The 13,573-nt window shown below is 33.6% G+C and overlaps 1 protein-coding gene across 3 annotated transcripts in view; it reads right to left on the bottom strand.

Annotated features, from left to right (window-relative positions):
• Window positions 1–3,542: 3,542 nt before the first annotated feature.
• The window catches only part of LOC105205103 (A disintegrin and metalloproteinase with thrombospondin motifs 9), a 48,367-nt gene continuing 38,336 nt past the window's right edge, over window positions 3,543–13,573 (bottom strand). For all 3 annotated transcript variants that reach the window (XM_039447327.1, XM_039447328.1, XM_026133880.2), the window contains 11 exons: window positions 13,374–13,535; window positions 13,152–13,292; window positions 12,632–12,757; window positions 12,310–12,495; window positions 11,849–12,061; window positions 11,208–11,399; window positions 9,664–9,852; window positions 9,028–9,353; window positions 8,803–8,939; window positions 8,040–8,233; window positions 3,543–7,727 (listed from right to left, as the gene is read on the bottom strand). In XM_039447327.1, coding sequence (XP_039303261.1) covers window positions 7,638–7,727; window positions 8,040–8,233; window positions 8,803–8,939; window positions 9,028–9,353; window positions 9,664–9,852; window positions 11,208–11,399; window positions 11,849–12,061; window positions 12,310–12,495; window positions 12,632–12,757; window positions 13,152–13,292; window positions 13,374–13,535 — 1,956 coding nt within the window. In that variant the 3' untranslated portion in view covers window positions 3,543–7,637. The remainder of the gene's footprint in view (window positions 7,728–8,039; window positions 8,234–8,802; window positions 8,940–9,027; window positions 9,354–9,663; window positions 9,853–11,207; window positions 11,400–11,848; window positions 12,062–12,309; window positions 12,496–12,631; window positions 12,758–13,151; window positions 13,293–13,373; window positions 13,536–13,573) is intronic.

Raw genomic sequence — 13,573 nt, 5'->3', positions numbered from 1 at the left:
GCAAAACTATAGTTTGCTACACTAATTTAACGTCTACATACATATATAAGATTTGATAATTCAACAAAGTAACTATGTAAGCAATGAATAAATTGTTAGAGCAACTAATGTTTTTTTTTGTTATGCAATGAAAATTGTTAATGTAACAAGCTCTCTTAAATTTATTATAGCAACAAAATTACGCGCCATTGTAGCTAGCACGTTTTATTGAAAATTTTAACCCATGCATTCAATTGATTTTCACAGAAAGTTGCCTTGCGACTAACAAATTAGTTGCATTATTATAACAGATATGATTAATTACAATTGCTAATTTAATTCATTTATAAAGTTTTAACATAGAAAATTGGCAGTTCTTGTATTACAGCTATAGATCTGCTGAATCAGTAAAGTTCTTGGTTCTTAACACAAATTTTTTTTTCGTGTAGAATTTTTTAATTCCTCGAATTAGAAGAGAATAAAGAGTAAGTTATGAATCGCGAGATTTTAAAGTTAATCTGTGTTTAGATAGAAATGAACGTTAATCGCGGACTTTCGTCGGGAATGCCCTAAAGGGTCAATCCAAATAAAAACCATCTTCGAACTCGAAGGATCGAAGAATGGCTAAGCGCGATTTGTGCGAGGCGCGAAGTTGAGCGTACAAAACCACGTTTTTGTTAAGATCGTAGTCGTAAGTATGTAAACCTGAGCTTAATGTACTATCTATCTCTCCTTCTCTCTCTCTCTCTCTCTCTCTCTGTCTCTCTTTCTCGTAATGGAACTGTTTGTACTTTACTAGTTTATTAAACGCCCGTTTAGACTTACATTGTAGAAGAGAGCTGAGAGAAAGGCATGTTTAATGCGCGTCCCTCTTCGGAGTCGGTTTTACTTTCCGTTTTTCTCCTCGCTCTAGTATATGAATATCTATATATGTATATAAAATATATAAATATGTATTACGCGTACGTGAATGTCAAGTAGGAGACGCGTATCCACGTGCTTTCGCTTTTGAGAGACATTTAGTAAATTCCCGATAGATCGTTTCAAGGCGTTGCGAGCGTGATGCTGTTCGAGCAAAATCTAGAATCGGCAAAGATGGTCATTCTCTTTCCCGTTCTCTCTTCTTTTTGTTTATTCTTCTCTTTATGTTCTAACACTACGACGATTAGTAAATGTGTTTTACTCAAAGTGTCCTTCCTACGTAAATTTACTTGTTCGTTCTTATAAGCTAAATAAATGGTATCTCTTTCATGTTCACATGTTCACGTGTACGCATATTTATTACAAGCGAAATCCTCCTCCGGCTCGTGCCAATCATGCCAATCCTTCCCGAACAATATTGTTGCGAAATTAATTATTTTTCTTTTAAATGTTTGTAAAAAAAATAATATTGTACACTGAGAGAAATATTTGGTAAGATAAACCAAATGTTTTTAGTTAAATGGTGATCAAATAAATTTTATAGTTGTAATTAATAAATGTGTAGTTTTGATCAAACCATCTGTAACCTCAACCAAACAATTGTTTTTATACAAGTTTCTGAAACCAATAAGTACTTACAAAATTCATTTGATCATTATTTAACTAAATGATTAATATTTCTCTCAGTGATTTTTGTAACGTAACGTTTGATCGAAAATATGTGCTTTTGGTACTTGCTTTGGTACTTGCAAATTGATTACACTGAGGTAGTCACATTATTTTTCTTATCTACAGTAAGAAAGTGAGACGTGAAATGTTGTATTGATATACGTATTCACGCTGCATCGATTGTATTCTTTTTTCGCGAAACAACATTCAATTAAACATACCAGCGCACATTCTTTTGCTACGTTCGTAAACCTTTTTCGTTAATTCGTGTATACTGTCTGTATCGTTTTTGCATTTTTTACGAGGGGAGAAGAAAAGAGAAGAGCACAACATGGAGTCCCGATGTAGTTGCACGATCGCTCAGATAATCTTGTTGTTTGAACAAACAATAACATTAAGACGGTAAGTGGAATAATCAAAGTATGGATAATCTGATTTGAACGGATAAGCAAACCGTGAAAATACAGTTAACTGGCTCAGGAAGTAACGTTTTTTTTTGCCACAAACAGGAAGTGGCGTTTTTTTCGCCGAAAATAAGAAGTGACGTTTTTTTGCCGGAAACAGGAAGTGGCAGCGCCTGTCTGCGGACCGTGTGCGGTCAACGACCCGAGCGGCAAGGCATTAACCGGCGTACACGCGCGCCTTAGTTAATTTTTTGAATAAAATATTTTTTTTCTGTCTTTCAGAAAAAATCACATGTAATAGTCTGATAGATATTATAAGGGAAAGAGTTTAAAATTAAAAAATCCATATTTTCATAATATTAATCATGAATATAAGTTATAAAAAGTTAAGCTTAGAATCATAACTCAGCATTGAAACCCTGCTTAGAAAGCCGAATAAGAAATGATAAAAACATTTAGAAATTTAATAGAAACCTAGAGGTTCTGATAAAATTATATAAGATTTCTATAAAATTTTTATGCGTTTCTATTATTTCTTATCCGATTTCTTATACCTTTTAAGAAGGGAAAATTAAAGAAACATTGCATAAACCTTACATTGAAACATTGTAATATTGTATGGAAGTTACAAAAGATTTTTGCAATGTTACTACAAGCTTGCGGTAACGTTGAAATGTCCGCAATTTTAAACCTGAAAATCTTTATGACGTTTCAGACTATTTGAGATCGTTTACTGGTTTCACTGATGGAAGAAACGAAACGCAGCACCAGTAACTACCAACTGCATTATTTTTACTAGTAATAACCAAACCCATTATCGAACAGACTAGTCTGGAGAAAAAGACTTTAGTAAACAAAATTACTTGATTCAAATAAATATTTTATTAATACTATTCAAACTTGTTTACATCAAATAAGGGAATATTACTTGTTTGTAATAAATATTACTAGTTTGAAAATAGTTATTTGAATAGTATTAATAACATATATTTATTAAATTGATTTTTTTTTTTCGTGTAAATAGATCGAAACTACTTGACAGTGACAACAACTTGGTACACTCGAAATAAACGCATGTTAGACATAAGCGTTTACTATCACACCTACATATTTATGTATCACTTATCTTTAGCGTATGATCATTACATATACACGCACATACACATAGTATATGTAAAAATGCTGAAAATACATAATAAAAATAATTTTAATACTATTTAATACATTTGTTTTTGCGAAAAACAAATATGATTATTAAAAATTATTGAAAGTATATTTGTCATTTTTATGACGCTATTAGGAGGAAAACAACTTGCCCTATATTGTCGTTTTCAGTTATTAATAAAAACTTTGATCTTCAATAATCAGAAAGATATTAGAAAAATATAATTATCGAGGTTTTTACATATCTAAAATTACAAGAATTTTTCAAGAGAGATTTTCAAAAATCGTTGCTCATTATTCTTTAAATAGGACATGTTCTTTTTCTTTCACAAATTAATTGTTCTCATTAAGCATGTCCTCATCTGCATGTAAAAATATTAAGGTAATGTAATTTAAAAGCCAATATAACTTAAGATATTTCATATTTTATTCGGACATATACACTGGTTCACATAGAATCTTTACGATCACACGTCACGTTACAAAAAGCCGGTATTATACTGACTTTATCGAGAACTAGCTTTGCTAAAAAACTATATACCTTTGCGTTATAAAATAAACAAAAATATGATTTATTTAAAATTTATATAAAATGTACAATTGCCGTGTATGTAAAGAAATACTCGGGGTTGGCAGTAAACGGTTATAATTACTGAAAAGGCTAAGGAAATTGTATGCATACGTACACTATAGACGTTATATGTAAAATGTCATCGTCTGTATAATTCACTAAAGGAGTACTTTTAAAATCTTGATATTATACACAAATAATTTAGATATTATAAATCATTCCCAGATATACATCTAGATGAATCTCTTCATTGTACCATTGTATCTGTCCAGCTGACAATTAAAATAGCTTTTACATTGAAGGGAGTCTTTGAAATTATGCCTATTAATAAAACGGATTCTATTATATCGGCTTACATCTACAGATTAAGATAAAAAACATATATAAAAGGCGGCTTGTATTATTATTATTATTAATATTATTATCAGGTTTTTATTTCTTTAATATAAGCTATCATGATACACAGACAGATGCACGTTCCCCCAATGTTCCTCATGCTAATTTGAAAGCAACGTTGAATTTATATGTAACTAAATCTTAAAAAAAATTCAATTAAAATGAAGTCCATTTAAATTTTTAACTGAAAAATATAACTTTATTATCTATTTTTTCTCGTACAACTTAATTTGCTATAAATTTCTTATATTCATTTGCTAAATATTTAGCGACTGTGTTTCAATATTTTCGTGAAATAACAGCGAATCAATCAAAAAATCTACAATGAAGAGAACGTAGCCCTGGGACTCTGTATATCACGATAGTGGAGATGCGTCGCGTTCGCGAAGGTGCCCATATAACAGGCATTGGAACACTTATGACATTTAATATACATTATACGTTGTCGGAGATGGAATTGTAGAACAACAGATTGTAGCACGTGTTCTTAATTATCGAGCAACAACCGACCAATTAGCTGCCTACAATATTGGATATATAAATTCACGGCACAGCGTGCCTTTCTCCGCTTTCGTAAGTTGGACCTGCGGCAGTTAGATCTGCAAAGTCGAGTTGAGAGTGCTGGAGTTGAGAGTGCTGTGAGCTGTGTATTGCTCTGCGATAGGCGTTATGGATACCTCACATAAAATTCGGCACGTTCGGAGGACATTTAAGACATAATAGCGAGACAATAACGCCTACACCTTAACAACACGCATTGCAGTCTGCAGAACATATCGCTGTCGATCTGCCAATCGGTCGCAACACCACTTTGCTAACGTTAATACAAGAATTAAGTAAATATCGCGTTCCTTTACACGTAGAGTTTTTACATTATCGTAAACCGTTCGCGAGAGACTAACATCGTTAATTTGGACACTTCAAAAATGCCTATTTTAAAAAATGCGTACGTATTCGCGCGTTTACGAGATAGATCGCACTATCTCCGTGATGGGTAGCAATCATGTAACTTTTTTCTTAAAGCGGAAACGTGAAAAGTGAAAAATTTCTCTATTAAAACTTTAATGATAAAAATTTTCACTTTTTTGCATTTTCCTATTAGGGAAAAAAAAATTACACGATCGTTACCCTGCTTAAAACTTATTATGCCACAATACGGCCAAGACTGGCAGATTATACACTTAACAATTACGTATACATATACCATACATAATAATTAACTATGGCAGTCTGTCGAAATACGCGTATTTATATAACTAACAAGCGTCCGAATTGAATGAAGCGTCCAGCAACGCGGACGCTTTAACATTCGCATCTAATGACGCGTGTGTCGTAATCGTTGAAGAAAGGCGATTTATTGTACTGACCAATCTTGGCTATTTAATGTACGAGACCTAATCGGTACCGCATTCGCCCCGGCGTCGTTCCTAAGTTGGCGCGGTGCGATAAAATACAATAGTTTCCTTAGATACTTTACTACTACTTCATAGCATAAATATTATTAGCTTTTGTACAAATTTCGTGGATCTCTTCTTCAATAATAACGTAATACGATTGTATGTAACGTAGCTAGAAAACGGATTTTACGTTTGATTTTTATTGAGGAAGATTGCGGACGTTGTGCGGGATGTCTTATTGAATAACTTTCACAAACTTCATTTCTTTTTATCAACTTAAAGCCCAATCCTTCTTAACGGAAGCATCAATACTTTTTTCTCGTAAGAGGAAGAGTTAAATCTCAATTAGTCTTTTCAAATGCATTATTTAAAAAATGCTTTGCCCAGCGACAAGAAATAAATCTCAAGGGAATCTTCATTAAGAGAATCTTCATTAAGAAAGATAAAGCGTTCTAAGTAGAGACAGTTTGCAAAATTCTGTAATCTTATAAAACATTCTTTTAAACGTGAGACAAAACTATGTCGTGTTAGTCACTAATAGGCACGGTGTATACCATTTTCAAACTACTTTACACGCGGACAGTGTGAGTCTTACTAGTAGATTTATTCATTTTATACACGTCTATACTATTAATCTTGTTACGATACCTTCCGAGATAAAACGGACAATATTTTCCTATACGCGCGATGGAAGTGAAAAGGAAAAAGTAATATCTCCTACAGCTTGTTTAACATGTTTTACGAGTTTGTTTCTATAGCTCATTGCAAGCAGAAAACGTTTGAAATGTCCAACTTGCGTAAAAATCATAAATTCGAGCATTCTTAGAAGCTATAATTGTTCTAGTATCAAGATGCTAATCAAGATACTTATTTGAGTTACATTGATACTTTATTATTAAAAGTAAAAAATAAGGTAGCAATTCTCCTTATTTTTTAAAATCGATGGGACATTGTAGAAAACGGCAGTGCGTCACGATGAAAGCAAACTGTAGGATCGTAAGATCTTCGAAAGAGAGCACAATATTAATTGTGAAGTGTTCGCAGAATACGTGTTATTGTCGATTACTTTAAGTTTGTATTTCGGGTGACGTGAATTATCAAAGCGGCCGACTTGGTAGTCGGCTTGTCTCAGATTCGATCTCAGAAAACACAGATACTGCTGTATAAGGTATAATGTAAAAATGTATACGTTTTACATTTATATGGCAGTTATACCAGTGTTTGTTTAGGATTCTCTGATTCTCAATTCATATACGCCTCGAAGGGGCGGGGAAAGGGGGGGAGCACCAAAGGAGGCAATGGCACACCGTATAATAATACGTGCATGTTATAACTACCATGTACATAATAAACAGTTTAGTTATGCATTTCATGTACAAAGTTATGTAAAAAATTGTCGATACAGGCATTAATGTCTTTACGATCAAAGTTAGCTGTTTTACGGATTTTCCGACTTTTCTATAGTGCATATAATGTATGGAATATGAAGTATCTTACATAAATTGTGGAACACAGATAACTTTGAACACGGTCCTGACAAGTTTAATAAAATTTATTAATTTAATTTATAATAATTAGTATTCCCAAATAGTAGCTGCAACACTCCGCTTTCGGTTGTGGTCAATTTCAAAAATACAAAATTAATAAGTTTTATCAAATTCTTTAGAACTTATGTTTGTACCAAAATTTTTTACAAGTTCGCACATAACGATTGCTAAACGTTAAAAACGTTACGAATATTAGAAGTTCGAATTGTGGCGAGAAAATGCCCAGTTATGGAAATATTCATTTCAGAATAATATTTGCTCTCTTTTCTTTTTTTTTCTAAAGAAACACGTTTTCTACAAACACATAATCGTAACTTGTAATTTTAATTTGTATAATCGCACATGCGTGACGGCAGTGATAGATTGTACATCGTGTCATGTGCTTTCCGCTAATATCGGTCGCCGGTTGAGTGAGTTTCGGTATTGCTATCGCGAGTATACATGTATTGGAAGAAAATATATGTATACTTTTTTCGGAAACTACTAAGAAACTAATCGAATTTAAAGCAAATCGGTGGTTATAACACCGCGTGGCTTACGGCGGGATCATAGGACAGATAGATGAACTACCAAAAGTTGATGGCTGTGACTAGGGGGGTAATACGTCCAGCTTTAGGCCCATCCTCGGCTTGCAGAAGCCGCAGTAACCGCCGCATTTACCGACGATTCGTTGATTGTTCTAAATTATGAATGTTATAATATATTTAAAAAAAATTACAGTATAGATAATATCGCTTTTCTATTAACTCTGAATTAAATTATTGATATTAATTCTCTAAGAGGAAGATTGAAGAATTTTCTTCTAAATGAAAAATGCATTGAAGCAAGGTGATTGCGTTGATTATAATGATTACCTTTTGTAATTAATTTCGTTTTCAATTTCATATGTGTGTGCGTAAGATATAAAAATAAAACAATAAAAAAGCAGCAATAAGAAATGAATATAAAATGTAATCACCTTTTTCGTTAGGATTAGGAACTAATTACTTACAATTTTATTGATTACGAGAGAAGCGCTCGAGGTTTCTTTAACCCAGGTAATTTCTGGCGACAGTCCTAAGGCGGTTCCTCTCAAATCAATGCTGAATCGTCCTTGTGGACATTCCATGAGACTGTAGCAATCCCCGGCTTTGCCATATTCAACACGTTGCATTCCCTTTGTCCACGAAAACGTGTAATCGTTTGCTAAACAAAAAATACTTTTAATGTAATATATATAATTTTAATATCTGTAAAAAATGTTTAATAAAAAATTCTTAATTTCTCTCTTTAAAATACGGCCATTACTGTAAACTAGGAATGTGCGGGCACTCGAGAATTCGGGTTTGGATCGGGTCGGGAATTTTTTTTGGGATTGGGTCGGGATCCAAAAGTTTATAAAGTTCGGGTACCTGAAATCAAGTCGGAACTTGAAATCAGGTCGAAACCCGAAATCGAGTCGAGTCCCGAAATCGGGTCGGAACCCAAAATCGAAACAAAATCCCAAAATTTTATAAATTTTGAGTACTCGGATCTAAAAGAGGATCAAGTAGTAGTCAGAGATCTAGATATTTTATACACTGATGTGAAAAAAAATTACTAAATTTACGAAATTTTTTCAACCCGATCCCGAAAAAAAATCCTGACTCGACCCGAAGCTCTGATACTTCGGTAATTTCGGGTACCCGCACACCCCTACTGTAAACACAATTTCCAAGCTTTGATTAAAAATTAAATCCAAAATAAAGTGTATAAACCGAACATATTATGCTTACCTATAATGTAGAGTGTCGCCGGATCTATGCGTACCCTCTTAAACATTGTTCTACCAGATACCGTCCCCAATTCGGACACGCAGTTGCAGCTGTCATTTCTTTGACCATTGAACGGACACGTATGTGGGTTTCTTAATCTGATAAATCGAAATCAAATCATTACAGAACGTCGCACAAAGTTATTGAATTTTTGGAACACCGAGAATAAAATAATAGTTTGCCAACCTCTTGTCGTAGATTTCCGCGTAGTTCTCGCTGTCGCCAGCAGGCAAAGTCAAGTATTCCCGTGGCTCGGCGCTCGACATTGCGTGACAATAAATCGTCATATTTCTACCACCGATTAACAACGGGTATTCACCGTCCGCGCTTACTTTGAATCGTTTCTGGATTTCGAGACAGTTGACCGGGCCGCATCTTCTTTGATTGCACTTACGCTTTCGTTGCGGCTTGTATTCAGCTGGACAGTGAAACCGCGCTACTTTCTTGCCCGCTGTATCGTGGCAATAAAGCCTACGAATTTGTCGACCTTTGCGTCCGCAAGGATGACTACACTATAGAAACAGAAAAGAAAACTAGATAGAGAGAAAGAAGATAAATAAAAATTAATCAATTAACAGTCACTAGATAATTAAATGTTTTAAATTGACAGTTTTATAATTAGTGATTATAAATTATAAAATTCTTTCTCTATAAAATATTGACTTTTAAATTACAAAAAATAATATACAAGATTTTTTATTTTCACTTAATAAATTGTAATATAAAACGTATTTGAAATTTTAGTTTAAAAGTTTCTCACAACTATTGTTAAATTGGTGATTATAATATTGAACTCAATAATATTTCTAAGAGTACACTAACTTTTCTCCAGGAGCCAGCAGTCCAATAATATTTATCGCTGCATTCACGTAGTTTACAAGTCTGCTCGCCGGCCGGTCTTTGATCCATCGGACAACCGTCCGTTGGAGTTGGATCGATCCATCCATAGCGATTTACTCGATGACACGTGACTGCACGACGTTGTATTCCTATGCCACAATCCGCCGAACACTTGTGGAAAAATAAACATAACTATAAATCTTCTGTATTTATTACGTTAAATAAATTTTGATTACGTCAAAAGAGAAATAAAAAAACGCACATGGCGTGCAAGAATTTTTACAATATTTCTATCGTTAACCGTGTCTTAATGAAAATAGTGAAATAATGAAATGATTTTCACAATGACAAGAATGTATCAGCAAACTATCAATTAAATAATTATTAATCGCAGTTATAAAAATTTCATTTTTTACGACAATTTAATAATTGTTAAAAACAATTGTATTTTTATTTGTAGCTAAAAATTACGAATATAGTCTATTCGATAAAATATGCAATTTTCATTAAAATTTTTTAACAATCTTAATGGTTAACAGTTTAACAAAACGATAAGATATAATACATTCTTTCATTATACAATGGAGCCTCTCATATCCGAAGTAATGAGACTAAATAAGGGAATTTTCGGATAACAGAATAAACATTTTCATATTAAATTCCATGTAAGTATTCAAACAAAAATTAAAATTTTGTATTGTATACTTAAACAGTTTGTAAACATTACAAAACGCTGTTCGAATAATGGAACATTCGGATAGTAGAATGTTCGGATATTAGAATATTCGGATAATGGAACTTTGGAAGGCTTCACTGTAATACATTTATACAATCAGTTTAAAATAAATGCATGCTCATGCGTAATCTGAAACAAAAATATAAGTATGTGTATCTATGACGTATTCCAGGCCATTATCATTTTATTAAGATCATAAATGACTAGTAGTTGTACGATATTATTCTGTACAGCGGCTACATAAAACATATGTAGCGTATTTTACCTTCCCAGGATATTTAATTAATATTAGTATTATGAATATTCCCTAAGTCTCTCTGCTAGACGGGGTGCAGGTTACACACGCGTTAGTGACCAAATATAATGTTATACTCATAATGTTATACTCATTAAGTGGCAAGTATTTTGTGTATATATATTTCTTAATATATATAATGTGAGATTAATAACATGCATTACAAGAGTCCATCTATTAGAAAGAGAACGTTAAATTATGAACATCTCGTACGAATCTCACAACAATCCTATGAATTATTAAGGTATCATGCATTCTCCATAGTTCACCATAGTATCATATTTATTTTCCCATTTTTCGTGTGTGATCAAGTAGGATTAGTTTTTATGCCATCGTTGCAATAATCGTTATTTTTCCCCTTGTACACTAACGTTTAAAGTTCGATTTGATTATCATGGTTTTTTTTGTCAAGGTTGTGAAATGTTTGAAAAAGTGGGCATAGTAGCAAGTAAGATTGTGTAGCAATGCTGGCGTAAGGTTGAGGTATAAGGATACCTCCGACCAGGTGCCTTCTTGCCAGATAAAATCACAGGCAATGCGTTGGCATAATCTCTGCGATTTCGGTTTGCGCGATTTTGATCTCAAGCACTGCTCGTCCTTAACGGGTACTTCTGGCCCATGGTTGCCTCTTCTTAGCGTACATTCCACTCTTCGCGTCTGAATTCCGCTTCCGCACGATTTCGAGCACTGTAAAATATTTCGATTCCGTGCAAACTGGCCACACACCGAGATGGTAAAATTCAACGTTCAATATCACCCACATTGCCTGATGTCAACATATTCAAATATCGATAAGATTCCGTTTTTACTGTTTTATTACGTTTATGGTTCACTAAAATAAGATGGACTAACAATGAGAGAAGTTCTGTTTGAGACATCTCAGTTAAAAATGGTTTTCTTAAAACGACGCTCCATTCGTCGATATTTTAAAAGCGCCTATTTCTTTTCTCTTCATTAATTCTTCATATAAAATAAAATCCCGACTAAAACTTTAGCTTGCCATTCACACGTTTGATTGATTTATTTCTCGAGGGTTCATAATTCAAAAAATTGAAAAAGACAATATTTTGTTAACACAAAACATTACTTCACATACATTTTCATACTATAATTTCACTATAATGCGGTTTACTTACCGGAGTCCAATTAGTCATTCGCCATCTGCGAACGATATTAGACTCCAAACTATTCTCCCTGCTATTCTTAGGGCTTCTGCAAGGTTCTTTCTGACATCGCCGCACGTGCTTTGGTTGTTCGTCGCTACATTCTTTGTCTAGCAAATTTTCGCCACGATGACTCTGACAACGGACTTGACGATGCTGGAATCCATTACCGCACGTTGCGTCGCACTAAATTATCGAACATATTAAAATCATCGAAAATATTAGTCACAAGTTACGAAATGTACGTATATCTTTATTTTCGCCAAACAGATATTTGGATAGTATATTATATCTATAGTTTTATACCTTGTTTAATTTTCCATATATAAGAAAAAAATCTTCACACATTAATATTATATATATATATATATATATATATATATATATATATATATATATATATATTAATAATAAATATAAAAATATTTCAATACCTCGCTCCAATCGCCGGTATTCCAAGTCGGGCATGGGTGACGATTGCATGCCATCCTGACTATGGGAGGTTGCTTAGAGTCGCAGTAATAGTCAGGCGCAATATAGTCAGGCGCAATCACCCCAGTTTCTGAAGATATACATCTCACTATCCTGTTTTTATAACCGATGTTGCATTTTCGCGAGCACTATACGTGAATGACGAAATGGTACGTATTATTATAAACTATATAAATTATTATACAAACTTAAGAACTTGTAAAATCTATAAATTATACAAATAAGTTGTACATCCCAATGAATACATTGAATAAATAAACCTACCTCTCCGAAAGATCCTACGTGCCATTTGTAACCAGAATGGAATGTAATACCGTTGTCAATTTCATTTTCTTGTGGAGACGAATCTTCACGTGGGGAATTCGTTGAATACGTGGTCGGCGGCAAGCTCTAAGAAAAGGGAGCAACATTTTTTTCTTTCATGTTATAAAAGACGAGAAAGTAAAAAGATTTAAAATAATTAATGACTGTTAGCATTAATTGCTCTTATATTTTTTTCATGTAATTTTAATGTAGTGCTTATAACTTTTATTTTTTCATAATGATCGTTTTTACTGATAATCTTTATTTAAAGCATCAGCTAAATAATTTAGACATTTTTAAGAGTAGTGATTTTTTTCTCCCTTTTTTCTTCGTGTAAATTTAACTTTGCATTTTTAATTTTAATTTCTATCTTGTAATAATTATGCTAATCACTTTGTATTACATTTGAGTCTTTTGTAATTTGATTGCATTATTGCCGCAAAGAATTGCTTTCATCAATAAACAAACAATGCAAACTTACGACACTGGGGCATGGTTTTAGCGTGCAGGTAACTGAAGTGTCTGGTTTCTCAGTAATGGAACATCCGTCACTCGGTGCGCCGTCTGCATTCTTGCAAACGACCTTTCTTCGTGACGTTCCCTCGCCACACGTTACCGAACACTGTACAGCGAGAAGACTTGACTCAATCCGATAGCTTATTAAACGCACGCGGTACGCGTAAAATTGTCTAAAATACTGTACCGGACTCCAGTCGCCGGCGTGCCACTGTTGACAAGGACCGGCGTCGCAGATCTCCGTCGTTACGATTGGCGTGCCGCTGCAGAAAGTGCGCGATACCACGCGGTTCTCGACCTGGCACCAGGATGCTCTATGCCGTTTTCCCACCCCACAAGTTACAGAACACTGTAACATTTCATATTGACAATCTTTCATCCAAATTA

The sequence above is a fragment of the Solenopsis invicta genome, chromosome 3 (genome assembly GCF_016802725.1).
Source record: "Solenopsis invicta isolate M01_SB chromosome 3, UNIL_Sinv_3.0, whole genome shotgun sequence".
In the NCBI taxonomy this organism is placed as follows: Eukaryota; Metazoa; Arthropoda; class Insecta; order Hymenoptera; family Formicidae; genus Solenopsis; species Solenopsis invicta.
The sequence above is the reverse complement of the archived record's forward strand: the minus strand, read 5'-3'. Positions and strand labels throughout refer to the sequence as shown.